Source organism: Schistocerca americana, chromosome X (genome assembly GCF_021461395.2).
Source record: "Schistocerca americana isolate TAMUIC-IGC-003095 chromosome X, iqSchAmer2.1, whole genome shotgun sequence".
Lineage (NCBI taxonomy): Eukaryota > Metazoa > Arthropoda > Insecta > Orthoptera > Acrididae > Schistocerca > Schistocerca americana.
In genome coordinates this window covers 134,491,962-134,518,309 of record NC_060130.1, presented here as the reverse complement: position 1 = coordinate 134,518,309, position 26,348 = coordinate 134,491,962, and the positions used below count along the sequence as shown (strand labels likewise).

General features: G+C 39.1%; 1 protein-coding gene across 1 annotated transcript in view; it reads left to right on the top strand.

The window, feature by feature from the left end:
- The first annotated feature begins 4,444 nt into the window (after window positions 1–4,444).
- The window catches only part of LOC124555172 (protein dispatched), a 196,480-nt gene continuing 174,576 nt past the window's right edge, over window positions 4,445–26,348 (top strand). Inside the window, exons 1-2 of the mRNA XM_047128998.1 lie at window positions 4,445–4,742; window positions 4,915–5,038. Of these exons, the coding sequence (XP_046984954.1) occupies window positions 4,726–4,742; window positions 4,915–5,038 (141 nt within the window). The 5' untranslated portion in view covers window positions 4,445–4,725. The remainder of the gene's footprint in view (window positions 4,743–4,914; window positions 5,039–26,348) is intronic.

Genomic DNA, 26,348 nt, shown 5'->3' with positions numbered 1-26,348 from the left:
GGCAGTAAACTTCATAAGAAAGCAGTCAAAAGAATTTTATTCAAACATCCAAGGGAGAATTGTGCAAACCAGTATTTAGGAAACTGAGTATATTGCCCATTCTGTGCCAATACATACTAAAAGTATTACATTTCATTAAGAAACTTAATGAACTTGACAGAAATATGGATTACCACCATCATGACACAAGATCAAAAATTTATTTAAGACTAATTCCCCACTCAACAAGTTCGTACAGTAAAGGTATTAAATGTATGGGAACAAAAGTTATATAACCACTTTTGGGCACCACTGAAAGAAATTTAGGAAGTAAATAAATTTAAAATGAATGTAAAATCTCTCTTAATAAAACATTGTTTTTAATGCACCCAGGTATTTTTTGAATCTGACCTGTCCTAAAAAAAGAAAAGTATATCAAAACAGTCATCACTTAAGCCATTTTCGTACAGATCTTTTACTTTCTGTAGCAAGATGAGAAAATGAATTAAAAATGTTACTGTTTGAGTTTAATGTCATATTTTCCAACCATGCAACAGATAAGAAAATAAACTAATAAACTATATGAAGTTATAGCTATTAGAACTTGTTCTATATAGGTAAAAATAACACTGTCAATATTATAATGTTCCTGCCAGCTGTTTTTGTAAAGAGCCTTCAGCAATTAAAAAAAATGGTATGTGATATTCATGTTGTATACGTTGTAATGTGTATTTTTGTATTGACTTATCCGATGTCAGTTGTAGAAAGTACTCTACTGATTTGATAGTATTTGACATAAATTTTTTTAAAGTGAAGTGTGTGTGTATGTGCGTGTGTGTGTATGTGTGTATGTGCTGAAAAGCGACATTGTACACAACTCACGTGAAGAATACAGAGGTTAGTGTGTGTGTGTTGAAAGGCGACAATGTACACAACTCACATGAAGATGCTTATGTAATCTTTTGAACATGGCATCAACTAAAGTTAAAGTTGCATTTTTTTAACATAACGCCATTTTTCACTTTTTCGTAATTCAAATGAAGGTTAAGTACGTTCTTTGAACATGATGCCATTTTATTCAGGTGAAGGTTAGGTATTTTTCGATATGTATATACTGTACATTTTCGAAGATAGTGCCAATTTGCGCAGTTTAAGTGAAGCTTACGTAATTTGAGAGCTGCTTTGTGGTCGGCTGCTTCATTTTAATACTACGTTACGATTGGCTGGAGACTGGAGGGGGAGGCGGAAGGATGGACAAGGGGAGGGGGAGGGAATGGCGTGGTTTGTTATATGATGATGCTGATATCACATATAAAGATGACGATGTCATTGGTAAGTTTGATAATGTCATAAAGGAGAGGGCCATACCTTGTCATGTGTGGGCACAAAATGACGACCACGAGATAAGCTTTAGTAGACAGTTGAATGTCTAAGTGCATCAAAGGCCGCATAGCTACACTACTAATGAGAAAGGTACAGCTGTAGAAGTGTGACTGTGGGAAAGCTGGATGCTAAACATAGAATAAAGATTCTGCTGTATGAAGACCAATAGCTGAGATGGGAAGCCAGTACTAAGCAAAGAATGGAAGACTGAAACATGGAAGGAATATACAGAACAGTTATCTAAAGGAAAGAAACTTATAGACAGTATTATGGAGTGAGGAGAAGAAGTGGGTGGAATACGAGATTGGGGATGTGACACAATGAGAAGAATTTGACGGAACACTGAAAGACCTAAGACAAAACAAGGCACCTGGAGTAGACGATATTCCCTCAATATTAGTTAAACTTTTTGCAGAACCTAGCATGACAGAAGTGTGGCACCTGACCTGTATAACGTATGAGACAGACGAAATACCCTCATACTTAAAAAAAGAATTAAATAATCACGATATCAAAAATGACAGGTGCTGATAGGTGTATTAGCGGATTATCAGTTTATTAGTCATTGTTGGAAAATACCAACACAAATTGTCTGTTGAATGATGGGACGACTGGTAGAAGTGGACGCAAGGTAAGATCAGATTACGTTCTGCCGAATGTAGGCACTTGCAAAGCAATCCTGATCTCAGGACCTAGTGAAGAAAGGCAAACTTGCATTTATAGCAATTGTAGCTTAAAAAACAGACTTTGGCGGTACTGACTGGCGTACACGTATTGACATTCTGTAGCTATGAAGGATAAAATACAGGGAGCGAAATGCAACCTGCAACTTGTACACAAGCGAAATGACAGTTAAAAGAGTTGAAGGAGCTGAAAAGGAGACAGTAACAGAGAAGTAAGTAAGACAGATGGTTGATTTGGGGAAGGAGACCAGACAGCGTGGTCATCGGTCTCATCGGATTAGGGAAGGATGGGGAAGGAAGTCGGCCGTGCCCTTTCAGAGGAACCATCCCGGCATTTGCCTGGATTGATTTAGGGAAATCACGGAAAACCTAAATCAGGATAGCCGGACGCGGGATTGAACCGTCGTCCTTCCGAATGCGAGTCCAGTGTCTAACCACTGCGCCACCTCGCTCGGTGGAGTAAGACAGAATTGGAGCCTCCACATACAGGTTAATCTGTACTTAGAGCAAAATGATAAGGACAGTAAGGAGAAACTAGATAAGGGAACTAAAGTGCAGGGCGGGGGGAAGAAACAGGAACTTTACAGAGACAATAGAAAGTTCCGAAATTAGGATAGTAACTTCATGAGTCTGATGAATGAATTGTAAGTAAAGCAGTCGCTAAACTCTAAGAGAGTTTGAACACCACTGTGCTTTACTAGACAAGGTCCATTAGGTAGTCGATTATACTTGCTTTCCTTCGAGCTTTAAACTGAATGACCCAGAAAGTTGTTACAGGACTTATAGTTCAACGTGTACTCCGAACCACGAAATAACGTGGCCTTTTTTTACATATGCCCATCATTTCTGTGTGGGATAAAATGATAAATAAGAAAATCCCATGACCAACTGAGAAGTGAATTCCGGATATTTCGATTTATAGTCTAATACTCACTCACCGAGTCACAATCAGAATAGATTACCAGAGCATTACAGTGCTCGGATGATGATGATGATGACGTTTGGCATGTTGGGCGCTCAACTGTGCGGTCATCAGCGCCTGTACAAAGTCCCAACTTTTACACAGTCCAATTTGTTTCACAATCCAATGTAGCCACTGGCACGAATGGTGATGCTGATGACTATGAAATGATGAGGACAACACAAACACCCAGTCCCCGGGCAGAGAGGCTCCCCAACCCAGCCGGGAATCAAACCTGGGACCCCGCGATCCAGAGGCAAGCCACTAGACCACGAGCTGCGGACACAGCGCTCGGAATTTTGCTCATAATACAGAAATAGGATTGATATGTATTCGCCTTGATTTTCGTGATTCCGTAATAACACGATATTGTGGAGCAAATGTAAGTAAACACCATCTGCCACAATTAAGGAATTGACGAATATGTAAATAGTTAGCTAATGTTAATGAAGTAATGGTAAACAGTTAGTATGACAAAAGAGTTGAAGTCGACAGATGTATGCGGAATACTTTCAGCCTGGTTTGATCTTCCAGTAAATACCTATATTTCGAGTCAGTTATTTCCTTCGGTCAGAAAAAAATGGTTGGTATTTATTAACAACATACTAGGAGTGGCATGCAGAAACTATGTTATTATCAGCTGTTTGCAAACCTTTCTACTATTGTTACCTGAAGCACCTATAATCCAATTTATGTAAACACTTATTATGTGCTTGTAATCAGCTTTAATGACAAATGAATTACCGTACTCTGTTGGTTTAATTGGCGGCAAAAAATTAAATATTGCCTACTGCATTGTTGGAAATACCACGGCAGAATAACGCACTGAATTTCAAAGAATGTGGATGAATTTCATCTCTGAAAGAAACTAACAGTACTACACAACCTGAAGACAACCAACTTGCGAAGTAGGAGCACTTGAAGTTCGTTTGGAAGGAACAATTCGATGTCAGGGTATTAAGGTATAATAACAAAAGTCGCTATCACATTATTTACTTCGTTATTTCAGTCATAGACTACATTACGGTACCTAGTGATTCAGGATATTTTTTGCTTCGCTATCACACTTCTTTATTTAAGACTGTTAATAAAAACGAATACAGCATTTAATTTTCACTTTATGAAAATGAACACCTTATCTGATTTGCTTAACACACGTAGTTAATAATAAGTTACCTGTCAGGAGTTTCTTTCATACCACCTACATTAAACTTTTCATTAAAACGGTATATATATATATATAGGGAAGGTCTATTTGATGCAATGAGAAAAAAAGTACTGGACAGGAATTCTGTAGAATGATGCAAATAATTCTGTGCCGTGTTAAATGAACCATCATCACACGCGCGCGTATTTGAACGTAGTGCGTAGAGTGGGGAGACGGAACAGGAAATGGCGTTACAGCGTCTCCAATTGGCGCTGAAAGAAACTACTCAGAAAAGTATACAAGATGTGACAGGGGAGAGGAATGGTTTTCAGAATGTCAGGTTTTTAGCAATTTTTCGTTAACTTTTTATGTAGTTTATGATTAAATGACAGTAATGATTTTAAATATTGTGTGAACAACAGCAGATTACTGCACAATGAATTTCGCGATTTATTGTTGTTTAAGTGAATTAACAATATCACAAACCTGGCGTACCGGTGTGTTGCTGTCCTAACAATGTTCGCTATATTACCGATTGTATTCAAAGTGGATTTAACTTCCATGAAGCTTAAATGGAAAGGATGAACTGGTGAGTGTCAGTTTTAAGTCCGTTTTCTCCTGCTTTGTTTATGATAGTTGTGTTTAGGAGCACTTGCTTCACAGCATCCCTCTACACTGTTTTCGTAGTTCTGTAAGCAAAGTGTGTGAGCGCGCCTGCGTGTGCGCGCGTGTGTGTGTGTCATACACAGTCACTGTTGCAGGTTTGCTCGTATAATAGCTTACCATCCATATGTAATTCTAATTGGGGTTGCTGTATTTGCGGCGACATGTATTGTCATTCCAGTCACAACAAGAAAACCTCCAGATTTCTCTGATCCTACTTCGGTAAGCATTCCAGCAAAACATAAGCAGCTCTTTGGTGTTAGAAATACAATTGTCTATTGAGTAGTGGGTACTGTTTAGTAAATCTATGTAGCAGATTTTCTTACATCTTTGTCTGTTTAAAGGTGCTTATGCTGTTGTGAACCATTATCAGATGTCGCTTTATTTTAATTACCAAACGTCTGTAGTGCCAAATTTAGTTTGCAGCAGCTATGTTCTAGTTAGAGATGTTATTATTTTCAGCAATGTGTAAAGGTTCAGGATCGTGGGAGACATTTTATTAAGTTAACTGCTAAGCATTTGTATCAGTAGTGCTTGAGAAGTGTTATTGTTTGTTGTTCTGTTGGTAAAAGACAGGAGACAAGTGTTTAGCCATATGGTGATTACTTTAGTTGTGGTCTCATTGAAACAGACTTGTTTCATTAGTTGCATTCAGTTTTAAGTTTAGTTTAAACAGGCTTTTCATTGATAGTAGAAGCATGTTTTGCTTAAGAACATTAAATCATGAAACTACACAATTTCCTGAATTTCTTGAAAAGTTTCACATTAAAAATGGAAAGAAAATTTAAGGAGAATGTTTATCCTAGATTGAAGATAGTAAAAAATAAACAATACTGCATTTCTATAGAATTTTTTGCGATTCCTCTTAATGGTAGTGGTCGTGTGTATGTATGTGTACATATTTGAGTGTCAGTGCCTTTAACTTTGCATAAACAGAACAAGATGGAACAACTGAAAACATTCAGTAGTGCAGTATTTTCAGGATCCATGGGGAAGATAAATTTTGCATGAGAACTGAATTTAATTAGTCATCATTTGGTTCTGCAATAGGTAGCCATGTTTGCAGACAAAATTACTGGATATGAGGTCAGCTTGTTATGCAAAAAACTTCTTTACATGACAGGTTGACATGATATCCAGTAACTAAATTTCATGTTATAGAAGTTGTCATCAAAACAAAGTTGTGGCCACATTTTAACTGCAGTATACAAAATATTGCAACAGCAATACTGGTGTCTATTTAATTATTTCAGTATGTCATTACATACACATCATTGATGCAATATAGTGTGATATGACAGAGTTTTGAAATTAAGAAAAAATATCTGAATTCAATTATCGCATAGAGATCTGTTTTATTGCACTGAGTTATTGTTGACAACTTCGTTTACATTTTCTGAAGGGTCAGTATGTATAAAAAGTGAAACACTTTTATTGATTGGTAGTGGGGAAATGTTTAGGATTTCTTGATGGATTGTCCGCTTGGAAATCCTTGAAAATGAAGCAGGAGATTATATAGACTTATGCATATTTAAATTCATGCGAAGCATTCAGTAGCTTGGCAGTAGGGTGTGTTATTTGAGGAATCTTACTTTAATTCATGTTTGTGTGATAGTGCACATCGCATCATCAAATGAATATGCTATGTTCCAGCAAACATGTTTGAGTGTCATGTCAGATGAAGTGTATTATTAAGAAATGGTGAAATTTTAGTTGCTGAAATCAAACAATCCAGTTTGCAGTCTGATGTGTTATTGCCTCAGGTCAGTACTTAATCCTTGTTGTCTAATGTGCAAACACATTCTTTCTAAATTTTGTGCAATGTAGTGGTAACCACTTTTTCCCCTCATCCATCTGTTTTGTATTGTATATTAAATATCTACAATAGGCATATATGGTCACTCAGCAATCAGCTCACATGTTCTACAGTAGTATTTTATTGTACTCTAGGCTCACATTGGAGCTGTGAGACTTGGAACACTGCAGAAACTCATGTGACACATCTTTGATTTATTGTCACAAAATGCAGGCACTCTTGTTGTAGAGAAAAGTAAGTTCACAAAGTATGATGTTGTTCCAGTAGTTTGTGGTAAATGGCCGGCGCTTTGAACTTAAATGATATCTCTCTTATTGATGGGAAAGTCAGGATAGCATGTAAAATTTATAAGGGACTAGGATGCAGCTCACCATGTAGAGAAGCTACACAGCTGTGGAAAGGCACATAAAAATGTAGAAAATTTATCAGCTTTGGTGTTAACACTGTTGTGATAAATTTTTCACAAACCCAGAAGTGCTGTTTTTATGGGATGATCATAAAAAATAAACTTTTTTAGTTTTGGGATGCCAGTGATCTAGGCACATGTCATTTTGTCTTCTATGAACTGGTACCCACTGAAGTATTATAATTTCTGTCTTGCAAACGCACCATAAACTTATTGCTTTGAATACAGTAGATTTGTAGTTTAACTGCTAAGTACTATTTAAAAAAAAAAGTTCTTTCTTCTCCTGTTCTTCCTCCAGTTTTCCCTGAATATATGAGAAAGTGGCTCTGGCATGCTACATTATATCTTTCGCAAAGATAATTTTTTGTGTTGGAAATTTTCTGTCAGATAGTTACTTTTATTTGTTTGCTCATTACTTTCCACAGATACCTAAGTTTTTCTGGGTTAACCTATGTAAGATGCCAAACAAGTAGTTCTTTACTGGTGCATTTTCCTTGTAGTGTGAAATCAGCTAGCCATTGTAAGATGGCAAAGTTAGTGTTTGCCAAACAGTTCAGATTCACTGAAATGCTGTCCCATGTTGGAATGCTAATATGACACACCAGTTTTTCGCAATTTATTTGGCAACTGAATATTTGAAAAAGCTAGTATAATTATTCTCACCATCACCACAAAAGCAATCCTACACTATGGTTGGTTGGTTGTTTGGGCAAGGAGACCAGACTGCGTGGTCATCGGTCTCATCGGTTTAGGGAAGGATGTGTAAGGAAGTCGACCGTGCCCTTTCAGAGGAACCATCCCGGCATTTGCCTGGAGTGATTTAGGGAAATCACGGAAAACCTAAATCAGGATGGCCGGACGCGGGATTGAACCGTCGTCCTCCCGAATGCGAGTCCAGTGTCTAACCACTGCGCCACCTCGCTCGGTCCTACACTATGCAGAAAACCATTAGTCACCCAGGTGAGACATTGATATTTAAAACAGTTAGCATGCATAACACCCAGTGATGTCAGTTAGTAAATGGCTTGCACTGGGCTGTGAACCACAGAAGCACATCATCATCATTATCATCCCCCCCCCCCCCTGCCTCCCCTCCCACAACTCATTGGATTAGATTAGATTAGATTCAGTTTTCATCCCATAGACCGCAAAATAACATGATTCTCATGGGTGTGTAAAATTACATAGGTTATAGCATTTCTTGTCATACTTTGTTTATACCATTTGAAAATTATAGAGAGACACATTGTTACTAAAGAGAGTTGTAGTTTGAATTTGTATGTACCTGCCCTGATTTATATTTCATTATTTTCACCATACCAATTCAAATAAATATCAGACCGAAGATGATTCCTAGTTCTTATTTCCATTTATTGTCAGTATGAATTGAATAATACTGTGCTCACGATAGTAAGAGGCGAGACAGACAATCATTCCATGTTTTTTCAGGATTAGATGTTTGTTAAAAATCAACATAAATATTTGTTTTATTTTTAGAGAATCTTAGGAATGTACATGTTTTTTTATTATGTTAACAATATCTCGCTATTATTAGGACCATGTCAACATTATATCATCTTAAGAGCAATACCAAACATAACAGACATGGAACACTTCTGGAGCAACATATGGTCAAACCTGGTACAACATAACAGGCATGCACGGTGGATACAAGCAGAAACAGACACATACAAGATGATACCACAAATGCCTGAAGTGACAATTTTGCAACATGAAGTCACCCAAGCAATTAATTCTACTCACAATTGGAAAGCCCCTGGAAATGATAAAATAGCAAATTTCTGGTTAAAGAAGTTCACCTCAACACATTCACATCTAACTAAATTATTTAACAGTTACATTGCAGACCCATACACATTCCCTGATACACTTACGCATGGAATAACTTATCTGAAACCTAAAGATCAAGCAGACACAGCGAACCCAGCTAAATATCGCCCCATAACATGCCTACCAACAATATACAAAATATTGACTTCAGTCATTTAACAGAAACTAGTGACACATACAACACAGAACAAAATTATAAATGAAGAACAAAAAGGCTGTTGCAAAGGAGCACGAGGAAGAGCAACTGATAATAGATGCAGAGGTGACATATCAAGCTAAAACTAAACAAAGGTCGCTACACTACGCATACATCGATTACCAAAAAGCTTTTGATAGTGTACCCCACTCATGGTTACTACAAATATTGGAAATATATAAAGTAGATCCTAAATTGATACAGTTCCTAAACATAGTAATGAAAAACTGGAAAACCACACTTAATATCCAAACAAATTCAAATAATATCACATCACAGCCAATACAGATTAAGCGTGGAATATACCAAGGAGATTCATTAAGTCCTTTCTGGTTCTGCCTTGCTCTGAACCCACTATCCAACATGCTAAATAATACAAATTATGGCTACAATATTACTGGAACATACCCACACAAAATCACACATTTGCTATACATGGATGATCTAAAACTACTGGCAGCAACAAATCAACAACTCAACCAATTACTAAAGATAACAGAAGTATTTAGCAATGATATAAATATGGCTTTTGGAACAGACAAATGTAAGAAAAATAGCATAGTCAAGGGAAAACACACTAAACAAGAAGATTACATATTGGATAACCACAGCGACTGCATAGAAGTGATGGAAAAAACAGATGCCTATGAATATCTAGGATACAGACAAAAAATAGGAATAGATGATAGAAATATTAAGGAAGAGCTAAAAGAAAAATATAGACAAAGACTAACAAAAATACTGAAAACAGAATTGACAGCAAGAAACAAGACAAAAGCTATAAATACCTATGCTATACCAGTATTGACCTACTCATTTGGAGTAGTGAAATGGAGTAACACAGACCTAGAAGCACTCAATACACTTACACGATCACAATGCCACAAATATAGAATACATCACATACATTCAGCAACAGAAAGATTCACATTAAGCAGAAAGGAAGGGGATTTATCGACATAAAAAACCTACATTATGGACAGGTAGACAATTTAAGAAAATTCTTTCTAGAACGAGCAGAAACTAGCAAAATACACAAAGCAATCACCCACATAAATACATCGGCTACACCACTACAATTTCATAACCACCTCTACAACCCTTTAGATCACATAACATCAACAGATACAAAGAAAGTAAATTGGAAAAAGAAAACACTACATGCAAGCACCCGTATCATCTAACACAGCCACACATCGATCAAGACGCATCCAACACATGGCTAAGAAGAGGCAATATATACAGTGAGACAGAAGGATTCATGATTGCAATACAGGATCAAACAATAAACACCAGATATTACAGCAAGCATATTATTAAAGATCCCAATACCACAACGGATAAATGCAGACTTTGTAAACAACAAATAGAAACAGTAGATCACATCACAAGCGGATGTACAATACTAGCGAATACAGAATACCCCAGAAGACATGACAATGTCGCAAAAATAATACATCAACAGCTTGCCTTACAACATAAACTTTTAAAACAACACGTTCCTACATACAAGTATACACCACAAAATGTACTGGAGAATGATGAATACAAATTATACTGGAACAGAACCATTATAACAGATAAAACAACGCCACATAACAAACCTGACATCATACTCACCAATAAAAAGAAGAAATTAACACAACTAATTGAAATATCCATACCCAATACAGCAAATATACAGAAGAAAACAGGAGAAAAAATTGAAAAATACATCCAACTGGCTGAGGAAGTCAAGGACATGTGGCATCAGGATAAAGTTGACATTATACCAATTATACTTTCAACTACAGGAGTCATACCACGCAATATCCACCAGTACATCAATGCAATACAGCTACATCCAAACTTATATATACAACTTCAGAAATCCGTAATTATTGATACATGTTCAATTACCCGAAAGTTCCTAAACGCAATGTAACATATACCGTACAGTTAAAAGGAAGTGACGCTTGATCAAGGTCCGCGTCACTTTCATTCCGAACCAGACCTAAGGTCTGAGAAAGGAAAGATGATGATAATAATAATAATAATAATAATAATAAGAATAATTATTATTAATACTCTATTTCCATAACTTCTCAGTCTTATGGAATATTTGTTATCCAGTGAACCTGTCATGTTTACAAATTTGCGCTGGCCACGGTGGTCTAGCGGTTCTAGGCACTCAGTCCGGACCCGCGGGACTGTTACGGTTGCAGGTTCGAATCCTGCCTCGGGCATGGATGTGTGTGATGTCCTTAGGTTAGTTAGGTTTAATTAGTTCTAAGTTCTAGGGGACTGATGACTGCAGATGTTAAGTCCCATAGTGCTCAGAGCCATTTGAACCATTACAAATTTGCATTCCTTTGTAATGTAATTAAATTTTGTATTCACTTCTATTTCTTTTAAGTTGGACATGTGAGAAAACTGTGTGCTGCAGCTGCTTTATAGAAGCCAATGACAGGTTGACATATTGCAAAATGGAGAAACACTCAACAAAATTAATTTTTTACACTGATTACCGGTTTTGTTGATATTGGATATCCTCAGAGCTGATAACTAAAAAGTCATGCTAAGTGCAAGCATACCTCCCAAGTCTAATACACAACATATGACGAAACAAAACAATTATCTGCAATACCATACTGATTGCAGAGGAAACAGTCATTTGCAGTTTATGTCTACAATGTCCTTTATTCACTGAATAAAAGTTGTGGTATTTATCTAGGATTGGAATATACATGGTGTCCAGTGAAGGGGTTCCTAATTTCAAAATTAAATATCTCAAAAACTAAAATCAATAGACAAGTGTAACAAAATGTATGTTTATTGTGAAAGCTGTGAGAATTTTCACAGAAGTCTCTCAATGGTTCCATAAGCTGCTAACAGATGGTGCTGTACGTTGTGCACCTCATACAGTTTCAGCATGCATAATTAAACTTGTCCTCAGCAGGAAGTCTTTGCAATCACATCACAATCTTTTCAAAATGGACACTACTCACAGTACAGAGGTGGTGCAAAAGAACAGTGTTATTTGCCATCACGTCCTATATTGTCTCAATGGAAATAGATTCAGATGCCACACAGATCGCCGGTTTGAGCTCAGCCAGCATGGTGGGATGGTTCCAGTAGACAGTGTCTTTCAATGTGCCCCACTGACGGCAGTCATAAAGAGTTGAGTTGAACGAATATGAAGGCTAATCCATCGCTGCACCAGTAAATTTGCAGTTATCCAATGCAATGACTGTATTCCCAATGTATTCACTAAGCAAGTGAAATACCTGTTTGAAGCCCTTCACTGCGCACCCTGTACATTATGAATAAATGTGGGAAGTGTCACCCTCCATGTGTGGTAAATCAGGATGGTGAAGCTAGTCGCCTTACCATTAGCCTATCCGAGCACGTTTCACAGCCATACCCAAACTTCCATATGGCATCAACAGTCTGTCTACAACCTGCATTTGTACCTCCATTATGTATATTCCCATACGGGGGAGACATTTTGATTGATTGTCGTGTGCCTGGTATTATCACATGCCTGGTGTCAATATTGCAGTGCATGTATTGTTCAGAAGTATGATGCAAAGTTCTTTTGGATGTGCATGTATGTCCAAAGGAACAGGTGCTGCGGTAACTACAACCACTATGAAATACATGAAATGGATTTGCAGCTGTGAATATGAACAATGATAAGCTGTATAAGGAAATGACAAGAATGGTAATTTGTGCCAGACTCGCACTCGAACCAGGATTTCCTGCTTATTGTGAGTGGTTGCCTTACCAGGTATCGTAACACCAGCTTTCTTGAATTGTGCAGGACAACATTCTCCCTGAAACATAGTCTTCACTCCGATTACTCCCACTCCTGGCCTCAACCTTCGCTACTTCTTACCCTCCACCTGCTTCTATCCCCTTCCTTGCTCCAACTCCAGCCTCTCACATGTGCCTTCTGTCCTCCCAGCATACCTGCATAGTCCTTTCCCCTTCTCTGCAAATCTCCTCTCCTCACTTTCTCTTGACCCAAGTAGACAGTCCTTTCTGTTTGTCTGGTTGTGCAGATTAAATGCATTGCACTATTCCTGCATTTCTTCAGTATGAGGTTTCTGTTGAGCAAACATTTTGCATTTGTCCTATCACAAGGTGGAACAGTTTGTTCAAGAAAAAGAAAATTTTATCCTATGTCCGCTACAAGAGTGTTCACTGTCGTAACAAGTCCAACCATCAAGTGGTTCCTCTCCTTTGAGTCTGTTGACCCAGATTTGCAATAAACCTATTGGCTGACTACTGTGATGTTTTGTAAAACTGTCATGAAGTCATCTTTAACTGGTTGCACAGCATTGGTATACCAGTGATGTCATGCAGTTCCTGTGTCAGGAAATGGCGAAGAAGGTGCATGGTGAAGCATAGAGCTCTCCCTTGGAGGCCTTGGAGCCGACAGATATGACTGTCAGCTGCATTCTGCCACACCACAGCTGCATATCCTAGCACTGGGTGGATCAGTGCTAGATATAGCAGGATACTGCAGTGTGAGAGCAGAATGGACTCTGGATTTAATAAGGAGTATACTGCCTATAGCTGTCAAAGTGCTTTGCCCTTAACCTCTCTGATATGCGGCCCACAGGTGAAATTCGTATCAAGGATTGCCCCAATATACTTGGCGGTGCTTGACCACGGAGTGGGGCCTCCCATGATCCACACCAGCTGAAGGTCCGAAGACACTCTACACCACGTTTTTTAGTATTAAACTTTAGATACCACTTAGTAGCCCAGACGCCTAGGGCATCATGTACCGTCTGCAAACAATGGTGCAAGATGTCTTATCTTAAGACAGAGCTTGCAGTGTGTGGTGTCAGTGCAAGTCTCTCAGTCTTCGGTATATCTGAGGCGTACAGGGAGTATAGCAGGGGGCCAAGTACAGAACCCTGAGCACTCGCACCAGTATAGTTCTCGCCCTTGATATGCCAACTTTGCCACAGACATTGATGGTATGATCTGTGAGGTATGATGTGGTGAGCCTGTTGTGAGGTGTTGGCACCCACAATACAAGTAGTTTGTAAAGGAGGCCCTCTTGCCACACATAGGCGAAGACACTGGAGATGTCTGGGAGTACCATCCCAGAGTACTCCTGCCGTTCCAAGGTACCTGCTTTGTCCTTCACAAAATGCAGTTGCTGCATACTGTGCCAGCATGAGAAACCAAACTATTCTAGCAGTATGTTAATTACTCATTGTTGATGTGTATCATAAGTCTTTTAACATAGAGTTGTTCGAAGACTTTTGTGGTAGCAGGAAGCAGACTGGTAGGCCTATAATTCTGCGGCAGCCTTGCATTTTTTACCTGTCTGCGTGTTTCCAAGCAGTAAGGTTACTGCCAGTCCTTGGAATAAAGTAAATAGTCAGTGATGGTTCGGGAGAGGGGTGGGGAGGGGGGTGGCATGTGGTAGCTGTTTCAGCATTGCATACTCCAACTCACCTCAATCTCTAACTGTCTGAGAGTTTAGTGTTTGGAGTTATTCTTCCACCTCTTCCTCAGTGATGGCTTTTATGGCCTCATCAGATTCCGCCTCTGCTGCAAGAAATATAAGTAAATGTTGCCGCACAAGGTGAGCATTTTGTTCATTTATCACATTTTCTACTGGTTTGTAGTTACCTGCGAATATATCTGGCAGGACACTTACCTAAGCATCAAATTCGTAAGCAACTTCCTTGCTGACTTACGGGAGATGGATATGTTGCCCCTTCCTAAGAAATTGTTTTATTTGCCAAGCAGTACCATCATCAGATCAGAGTGTGGCGACCCCACTTGCCCAATCGGTGTTTCTGTGATTTTCCATGGGACTCTTTTTTTTTTTTTAGAGAGAGAGAGAGAGATTGCTTTCGGTAACAGCTGTCATGGTTAGTATCTTGCCTGTTGTGGTCTCCTGTGTGCTGCGGCACCAGATCAGTTAGTTGATGAATTGTTTTGTCAGCTCCAGTGGCTTTTTGGTCTGGGACAGCATTGAGAGACTACCATTGTTGTTTTGGTGGCTCTGTGCCATTGATCTCCACATTGAAGATGACTGGGAGATGGTCCAATGGTAGAGCATATCTCGTCATAACAGTGGTGAGGTGCTTGACGCCCCTTAATATCACTATATCAAGAAAATCTGTGTGGCTGCAATTGTTAGGGTAGATTGTGGGTCACGAGCTGCCAGGACGACCACATTGCGCTGCCTAACTAATTGCAGTAGGTGATGTCCACTTGTATTTGTAACCCTGGAATTCCATTCAGGGTATTTGGCTTTGAAGTCACCAGCAGCAAAGAGTTTGCCACTGAGGGACAGCAATGCCTCAAAGTCTGTCAGGTCCAGGAGACCTTGCGGTGACTGATGTGCTGCCACAAAAGTGATTTGGCAATATTATCACTGCGACAGCAGTGTCATCTATTTTAGTGAGCTGTGGCAGCTGCACTATCGGGTGCTTGGGAGAGGTCTTTCTATGAATACTCATGCTGCCTCCTCCAATCCACTTATCTGTATGGGCACACGTGTAACTTGTCACTCATACGAAAATACCAGGCTTAAGGTAAGTTTCCAGGACTAGGCAGATGTCAGCTGCTTTGGCTTGGAAGAACTGCCAAAATTCACTGGCCTGTGTTCTTACACTGTTTGCATTCCATACACAAACTGTTAACCCATTAATATTTGTACTACTCATCATTGGTAGTAGGTCTCACAAGGCAATGGTCCAATCCGACTGTTCGAAACCTACCCTGAAATTTTTCACACAGGAAGAATACACTGGAAGAAATGCACTGTCAAAATTTTAGCTACCAAGGCGCACTGTAGTATTTTAAAAAAGTTTAAAATTACTGAGTTTTGCCCCACGATGATCTGCTTATAATAGCTGTTTATACATCCCTCCCTTCTTACCTATGCACAATCCAGTGAATAAGCAGACACAGCCGTGACGAGAGAATGTAGTGCCATGTAGCACAAAGTCCGCAGTGCACACACGTGAATTTTAAGCTCTTAAACCATACCAAAAATGTCTCAAATTGTTAATTTTTTGCATAGCTTTCTGGTTCATATTGGTAGCTAAATTATTACAGATGTAACTGTTACACAAGTGACTGGCAGAGGAAACAAAATTGAAGCATTATATTATTTTACATTACAGATGACATATATCTGCCTGGCCTTTAATTTGTTGACATGAAATATTGTATAAAAATTCCTGTAGCACAGCCCCCTTATGATAATTTTTGATTGAGGTACATTTTATTAAAAATAAAACGGTTCCTTGTGTATTCCCTGTGGTCTTTACGAGAATGGGAAGTATGTATTGGATGACAGAAACAAACATTTTCTGTTCGGAAGGTATATCTGAAAAAAATTAATGCATTCAGGCACTTCACAGTAATTACTAATTCTATTTATATGGAATTGGGATGAAGTAAGAAATCCCTTGGACACTTTCTTTTCCAATGACTGTACATTGATGCACACTGCTAGCTCTGTTCAGATATGACTTCGGAATGTACAGTGGGTCTTCAATGCTTCACTGGCCCAGCCAATCATATGTCATGAATATTATTTATGGCTAGTTTTAGACCAGAGAAGCTCATCCAGATACCTTTTCCCACCACTGACAGAACTAAATTACATGGTGCATGACCTATGGTTCACATTTACTGTAGAAGTAATTCTTCAGTGATATACAGCCATTATGTGGCATATAAGAATTGTGTGCCAAAAGAGATCCAGTCCAATGTTAATCATGAGCTTCAAGTGAGGCGACTGTTGTCCTATGACTGAAACTCACATGGCCATAGACTGGGGAAGAAAGCTAACAAGGAAATAAAACACCACTAGTAAGAATGAGCATCAACTGCTGAAGACTAAAACCAAAGATTACTCTGAGCAAAGTTTATCTTATGGTAACAACATATTGTTCAGTGAGATTTAGATGGGTTGTACCCTCTAAACACAACTGTTATTTTAACAGTGAGATAGGAGGCTACAGTACAGGATTTATGAAGTCTATGAAGGCATGCTCTAATTTAGTGTCAACCAGTAACCTTTTGTCCTAATAGTGAGCCAAATCCTCTATGCAGAGAACATAACAGACTAAAGGTTGTGATAGTATTATGAACCCTAATATAACTTAGCATACACCTGATCATTGTAAAAGGTCCAGAACACATTTAAAATTAGTCATAAAAGATGTGTGATTTAAATCAAAATATTCACTGGATAGAACAAAAAAGCAACTGTTGTGGGAGTCACTGCCTTTGTCTCATCACCTTCTGAAATGTCGGTGGGTTTATAGCGCCCATCTGATCTAATGATTCTGGTGGAGGATATTTTTAAGATTCTCTAACTCTGTGTACAGGGTTTCAGGGTCAGAAGTAGTATATGCCTGTGCACTGAAGTACAGAACATCACCTTGTGCTTGATGGTGGCAGTTGTTGGCTTGGGAATAATAAATACATGTAAATAGGCTTCCTCTAAAGGGCACATCCTAATGTATCATCACCCAGGTGAAGTGAATGCACAATAAATAAATAAATAAATAAATATTCTCCTGACCAAAAGGTCAAGGATCAAGGATGGGCAAGTGACCATCCTTCCAAACCTCCAAAATAAATAAAATATCAGACTGCAGACAACTTGAATGATGCCAAAAGATACATGTACCTTCAGTATTCTGATACCCTATGACATAGATGTCCTCTACATATCTGAAGAACAAGTAAGATTTCATTTACGCACTCTGAAGGGTGACTTCCTCAAAATTGTCCATACATAGCTTGGTTGCTATGGGAGGGTGGAAGGAAGGGGGCGGTGGGAAGACTAGATGTAGCCACACCGTCAGTCTGTTGATAGAGTTGGTGTTTAACACATGTTGAAAGAAACTGATCAGTTTTTCACAAGTTTTCATCTCAAGTAACTATAGTAAATTTGTCAACTGGACCTGAATGAAAACGAGAACCAGCACCAAAATCTATTAAAAGACAGAATCATTAAGTAGCGGCCCTTGCAACCGGAAAGAGAAATCCACTGATATGGTGTGTGCCTTGGCCTACCAGAGAGGGCTTAAAAGTATAGCTCAGTTATCAGTTAAGTAATATGCTTTAGAATTGATGGTGCTCCATATCGGCTGAAGATAGGGACCTTCATTATGAGTTGTGGGAAGACCATAAAATTATGGACCTAGTGGGGTTGCACACTGATTAGCACACTGGACTCACATTCAGAAGGACGATGGTTCAAACCTGCATCCGGTCATCCCTATTGAGGTTTTCCATGATTTCCTTAAACTGCTTAAGGCAAATGCTAGGACGGTTCCTTCAAAAGGGCATAGCCATTCTCCTCCTCCATCCTTCCCTAATCTGAACTTGTACTCTGTCTCTAATGACCTCCTCCTCCTCTATAAAGTTATGGCACTTTGCAGCATTACTGTATAGAAATTTCATCAGCAAAAGAGTCTGGGAGGCGGTTTCCATGGTTGTAGCCTTTTTATGGTATGCAGGGAATATTTTAAATTAAAACAGTCTTGTTTCAGGGAACCAGTTGTGAAAAGTAGTTTTTGGACCACATTGAAATGAAGGTTTCTGATATGCAGGGTTGGGATGCATTATATTACACATAGTTGTAGCTTGGGACAAAGAGGTTAGACCATCAGAACCATTTAAGATTACTACACTGAATGTAAAGCTTGTATTGCACAGTGCACCTAAGGCATACAGCTCTCCAGCAGCTCACCAAGTGTACATGTTTGGCACTGAAGACTGGTTCACGTTGCCCAATTACATGATGCACATGGAATATTCATGACAGGACTTTGAGAGAACGGACATGGCTTGTTTTTACAAGCTGCTGTCAGTGATACAGGGAGAAATTTGCGTAAGTGACACAGTAATGTAAGAAGTAATTTCAGCTAGTTCCCAGTAAGAATTAAAACCTTTGTTTATTCATTTTGGGATCAGACACTCTCACTGACTATTGCAAGTTTTTCCTTCCTGATGTGCTGATGTAAATTAAAAGATGCAGTCAAATCAAATGTGAGTGTTCATCAATTAAGGGAGTATGTAAAACAGTCTCGGTTTTCTTGCCATGTCAATTCAGGATAAAATCTCGAGCTTTCAACGATAGCCTCCATCATCATCATCAGGAGCAAGTGATTGTCTTCGCTGCTGTGGTGGCCTTATGTAGTCCATGGATGGCTTCTGATTGGATGGATCGTGATTGGTCAGCTGTACTGCTGTCACAAATGGTTCATCAAACCATTTTCATACTACTTCTCTACCATTCCACTCTTGAATGGCGTGTGGGGAAAAAGGAACACCTACATCGAGCTCTGATTTCTCTTATTTTATTATGATGATCATTTCTCCCTACATAGGTAGGTGTCAACAAAATATTTTCGCATTCGGAAGAGAAAGTTGGTGATTGAAACTTTGTAAATAGATCTCGCCGCAAAGAAAACCACCTTTGTTTCTGTGACTGCCACCCCAACTCGCGTATCATATCAGTGACACTCTCACCCCTATTGTGCGATAACACGTAACGGGCTGCCCTTCTTTGCACTTTTTCAATGTCCTCTGTTAATCCTACCTGGTAAGGATCCCACACCGCGCAGCAATATTCCAGCAGAGGACAGACAAGTGTAATGTAGGCTGTCTCTTTAGTGGGTTTGTCACATCTTCTGTGTTCTGCCAACAAAGTGCAGTCTTTGTTTCACCTTCCTCACAATATTATCTATGTGGTCTTTCAAATTTAAGTTGCTCATAATTGTAATTCCTAGGTATTTAGTTGAATTGACAGCCCTTAGATTTGTGCGATTTATCATATACCCAAAATTTATTGGATTTCCTTTGGTACCGATGTGGATGACCTAGCACTTTTCTTTGTTTAGTGCCAAATGCCACTTTTCGCACCATACAGAAATTCTCTCTACACCATTTTGTAATTGGAATTGGTCGTTTACTAGATGGTAAATTACAGCGTCATCTGCAAATAATCTGAGGGGGCTACTCAGATTATGGCCCAGATCATTTATGTGAATCAGGAACAGCAGAGGGCCTATGACACTATCTTGTGTAATGCCAGATATCACTTGTGTTCTACTCGATGATTTACTGCCTATCACTATGAACTGTGACCTCTCTGAGAGGAAATCACGAATCCAGTCACACAACTGAGACGATACTCCATATGCATGCAATTTGATTAATAGTCGCTTGTGAGGAACGGTATCAAAAGCCTTCTGGAAATGTAGGCATATGTAATAGATCTGAGATCCCTTGTCGACAGCATTCATTACTTCATGGGAATATAGAGCTAGCTGAGTTGTACAAGAAAGATATTTTCTGATACTGTGTTGGTTATGTATTAATAAGTCATTTTCTTCAAGGTGATTCATAATGTCAGAGTACAGTATATGCTCCAAAATCCTACTGCTCCAAAATCCTACTGCAAATTGTGGTCAGTGATATGGGTCTGTAATTTAATGGGTTACTCCTATTTCCTTTCTTTAATTTTGGTGTGACGTGTGCTACTTTCCAGTCTTTAGGGACAGACCTTTCGTCAAGTGAGCGGTTGTATATGATTGCTAAGAAAGACGCTATTGTGTGTGCATACTGTGAAAGGAACCTGATTGGTATACCATCTGGACCAGATTAAGTGATCTGAGTTGTTTCGCAACACCTAAGATATCTACTTTTATGTCACTCCTCCTAACAGCCGTTATGGTTTCGAATTCTGGAATATTTACTTTGTTTTCTTTCATGAAGGAAATACACAAAACTGTATTTAGTAAGTCCACTTTAGTGGCACCATCATTGGTAACATTTCCATTGCTATCGCGCAGTGACGATATTGACTGTTTTATACCACTGGTGTACTTTACATATGACCAGAATCTCTTAGTGTTTTCTACCATATTTTGAGACAATGTTTCATTGTGGAAACTATTAAAAGCATCTTACACTGACGTCTGCACTAAATTTCGAGCTTCCGTGAAACTTTGCCAGTCTTGGGGATTTTGCGTTCTTCTAAATTTGGCATGCTTTCTTTGATGCTTCTGCAACAGTGTTCTGACGTGTTTTGTGTACCATGGTGGATCAGTCCCGTCTCTTATTAACTTATGTGGTATGAACCTATCTATTGCTGTCGATACTGTATGTTTGAATTTGAGCCATATCTGGTCTACACTTACATAATTAGCTTGGAGGGAATGGAGACTCTCTCTTAGGAAGGCATCAAGCGGATTTTTATCTGCTGTTTTAAATAGATATATTTTGCATTTATTTTTAGTGGTTTTGGTTTATATGGCTTTGAGCCTCACTACAGTGACCTTGTGTTCACTAATCCCTGCATCTGTCATGACGCGCTCTATTAGATCAGGATTATTTGTGGCTCAGAGGTCAAGTGTGTTTTTGCAACCATTTACAATTTGTGTGGGCCATTGAACTAATTGTTCAAAGTAATTTTCAGAGAAAGCATTTAGTACAGTTTCACAAGATGTATTCTGTCTACCACTGGCTTTGAACATGTATTTTCGCCAATAAATCGAGGATAGATTGAAGTCTCCACCAATTATAACTGTATGAGTGGGGTACTTATTTGTAATGAGATTCAAGTTTCCTTTGAACTGTTCAGCTATTATATCATTTGAGTCGGGTGGTTGGTAGATGGGGCCAATTATTATTTTGGTATGGCTGTTGAGTATAACCTCTACCCATAGTAATTCGCAGGAACTCTCTATTTCAACTTCACTACAAGATAAACTATTACCAACAGACACACTCACACCACCACCTACTTTATTTAATCCATCCTTTCTGAACACGGTTTGTGCCTCTGTAAAAATTTAGGCAGAATTTATCTCTAGCTTTAGCCAGCTTTCTGTTCCTATAACAATTTCAGCTTCAGTGCTTTCTATCAGCGCTTGAAGCTCTGGTACTTTTCCAACACAGCTAAGACAATTTACAACTACATTACTGACTGTTGCTTGGTCAATTCTCGTCATTTCTTCGCCCTGTGCCCTTTGAGACTGGAGTCCTTTTTGATCTTTCCCGAGACTGTCTCTGTCTAACCTAAAAAACCGCCCAGTCCACCCCACACGGTCCTGTCGACGATGCTGCAGATGATGAGCTCTGCCTTCATCTCGCTAGCAAGATTGGCAGTCTTCACCAACTCAGATAGCCGCTGGAAACCAGAGAGAATCTCTTCCGATCCATAGCGACACACATCATTAGTGCTGACATGAGCCACCACCTGCAGCTGGCTGCTCACTTGTTTCTATGTCTGTTATATCCCTGCCAGACACAACACCTCTGCTAAAATTGAGGATGTTGTGCAATTCCATCTTGACATGATACTCATCAAGTCATTTCACATTCCACAGCAGGGAGGCTTTCAGACAGTCGTTCTTCCCGCGAACCATACACGACTGGAACAGGAAAGGGAGGTAATGACAGTGGCACATAAAGTGCCCTCCGCCACACACCGTTGGGTGGCTTGCGGAGTATAAATGTAGATGTAGATGTAGATGGCTATAAAGTACTAGGCAGCCAGGCTGCAGTTGCCTGGCTGAGTTAGCCAAAATGTTGAGCAGCAAGTTTAGTCAGCCAACTTTAATAGTCAGCTGACAGTCATTCGTGACACATCAGCTGAGCAAGATGCATGTGGAAGATATTGTAATTGTTTACCTTTTGTCTAATTAGAAATGCAAAGCACATTATTCAGACCCACTTTATTCTAACCATGAAAATTATTTTTCCATCTTGTTACTCTGTGTAATGCTGATTATAAGTTCACATACCTAGATGTTGGAGCATAAAGAAAATGTAGTGACTCATCTGTTTTTAAGCAATAAATTTTGCATGAAAAGCTCATCAATATAAATTTTTGAATATAGGAGAAAAACCCCGTATCAAACAATGGAGAATTGATGCTGTACGTCATTCTCTGGGACAAGGCACTCTATATATCTGAAAACTTAATGTGTACATATGGTGGAAGGAGTTTAACAAAAGCATCTGTAACTATCAACTGTCTCGGGCTAGACGGTTATGGCTTTTGACATTCTAGCGAGTACACTGAGAATTTTTCATCACCCAACAGTTGTCTGAGAATTTGTAGTTGATATTGTGAAAGAATTCTGTTTTTTACGTAAATACGTGCGAGAAAGAGAGAGCTATAAATCTGAAGACACACTGTTTGTCCCTCCAGGACTGGAAATTCCCTCAGCCCCCCATAAGTAGTCTAGAGTAATCGTAAATTTTGTTTTGGAATGCAGCCCAAGGTCTGGCGACTTTGACAGTTGCGTAGAGACTGCAGGTAGCCACAGATGTTCTCCACTTGACATCCTGCTCACAACTGACAGCGTGGAGCTGGCATAGTGTAATGACTGCCACAGCCAGACTTTATAACTGTGTACTGTACATATGACCCAGAGTGAGCTTTTCTCTGGAGAACAGCGAACACCTATAGAAGAGTTATTGTGTATAGGAAATAATATGAAGTTTGCAGTTTAGCTGTCCTTGTACTTTGTGTAATATGCTCTTTGTCTAAGTGAACAGAATACAAACAATAATTATATACTATACAAGGGACTAACTGGGTGTGAAGCTAATGGGGATGTAAGCAAAACCTGAAAAAGATAAATAAAACAAAATGTAACGCCTAGCTGTGCTTTCTGCGCATACTTATCTAAGGTCCAGAATAAGAAATTTTAATAATTTTTGCAATTGTTTCTTTTCTTTGAGCCCCCTTTAGTAACTAGAATAAGTGTTTTACTGGTTTCCTATTTGGATGGAGGACCATTCTACCCCACAAGAAAAACTAGTAGTTTACCTAAACAAGCAATAATCCAATAGCTATTAGCTTAACATGTCTGAGAGAGACGCATTCATGAGTCCAGAATCATTGTGAAAATTTCTGTAATCTGACCATAAATGAAACAGATGTTTACACAAGTAAATCTTATTACAGTAGCCAATTTTGTACAAGAGCCACACTGTTTATCTGATGAAAAACATAGCTAGAGGACATTATATATTATGCTGCTGTGTTCAAAATCTCATTTTATTACAATAAGCCTATCTCGTCATGATTGCCATCGTCAGGTTATCTGTGGAAATACATGGTTGTGTACAATGTTCCAGATTCTGAAGTAGATAATTTAACATATTATGGAATAATGCTTTGCTACATGCATCAGGTGGTTTTCGAAATATGAAATTTTACTTCAAGTAACGTCATTATGAAATAAATTTCACAATTGGAAAACAGAAATAACTGCTTCAGCTACAGTTTACCACCTAATACAGCTCCACCAAAGTCAAAAGAGCAAAATGATATGACAGTGACAGAAACTAATACAGCGATATCACATGGACATAAAGACCACCTCATGTATGTAGCAAAGCATTATTCCATAGTATGTTAAATTATCTACTTCAAAATCTGGTATATTGTACCCAGCTATGTATTCCTACAGATAACCTGATGATGGCATTCTTGCTGAAATAGGCCTATTGCAATGAAAAAATATGATTGAACACTGCAGCATCTTGGTCTCGTTGCATAATACGTAATGTCCTTATATGACACAGCAGGCCCAATGAGCACAAAGAGCTAGAAGAGTTGAAATGGAACTATGTGATATCACAGTCGTCATGTACGTCTGATGGTACCATTCATTGACATATGGAATAGTGTGATCCATATTAATTTGACCCTTCTCATGAGTTAGGAGTTGGTCAATTGAGCATAGCAGACAGTTGGCCATAAAATTGGATGGCAACATCCAATTATCATGAGAATTTATAGATAATGTTGCAGTACTGTAGAAACAACCACCTATATCATAAATCTGGAGGACTAGTATGCAGTAGAGTAAAGTAATCATATAGTTCATCTGATCAGTGAGGGGGAACATAAGTTGTTAACTACATAAACTTCTAATTGCAGGTCTGAGAATGACTTGCAGTAACAATCTCACATTAGTACAGGCTCATAGACATTCAACAACCAATTCACTGAATCATGGACTCAGTTGAGGCTCATAGCAACCGAGGCGATGTGGGGGGGGGGGGGGGGGGGGGGGATTGATGATAGGAGTTGCTGCTGTCAGCATGCAGTTGCTGACAAGGATAGGCCAGCTTGTGTTTGTTGAGTATTGGTGTATGGGAACACTAGATTGCTGCCAGCTTTCAGCAAGGCTTGAATGTTCGTGCAGCATTAAATACTGGATCTTGTGGCAACTCAGAAATGGTATACACAACCCAAAATGCTTACAATGTAAGGCTTGATTTCAGTGCCACAGGCTGGAAAGGGAGGAAATGAAACATGACGCTGAAGGCTAGTGTGGGACGTTTTCATGCTAGGCTCTTTGCAAGGAAAATTGTAGAACGTAAGTTAACATGTGGAGGGTTTTGTGGATAATTTGGAAGGTATGTTCTGGGTAAGGTTAAAAGCATGACAACCTGTCCAACCCAGAGCATTGTAGACAGTCCAACACATTGCACACTGTTTAGGGCTGTCTGTCTGACACCGAACTGGAGACAGGGGTTGATAAGTGAGGAATAGGTAGGAGAGGATGTGTGTTACCCATTCAAAAGTAGGAAATGGAACAAGGATATACAGAACTTTTCTATGAGATGGGGTAGATGAGCCTGCTCTTAAATTGTCAACTGGGGAGAGAGTTTAGAACAGGTGCAAAATCAGGTGATGGGGACGACACACATCAGTTTGGATATATACCTGAGTATCACAGTCCAAAAAGAAAATGATGAAACTCATTGGCTAATTCACTGTAGATGCGACACTACTGGACACTGAAACGAGGAAGGGCATGATGCCTCAGAACTATGGATGAAAAGATGAGATAGCAAAACTGATACTGCTGCGAGAGTTCATCCTAAACTACCATCTGTCAGTAATAGAAGAAAGAATGGATAGCCTCAGTAGCACAGCAGAGGATAAGAAGTAGAGGGTAGTAGACTCAAAAATAAACTGGGTAGCCACCAATGGCAACTGCCCACCGATTCCAGCAGAATGGGCGCTCGTGATCTAACCCTCACTGCAGCGTAAGAAGCAGTGCTGCAGAATGAGTGTCCGAACTTATCCCTGTTCTCTGTGGGTGTGAATCAATCCCCTCACACTGATTAACATGTAAGAGACTGTGTTAGTCAAGCACTGGAACAAATCCTACAACGTCGGTACCGTCAATGGTGTTACTTGACACACAACTGTGTGTGTAACCAGTATATGGGCGTAAGCGGTAGG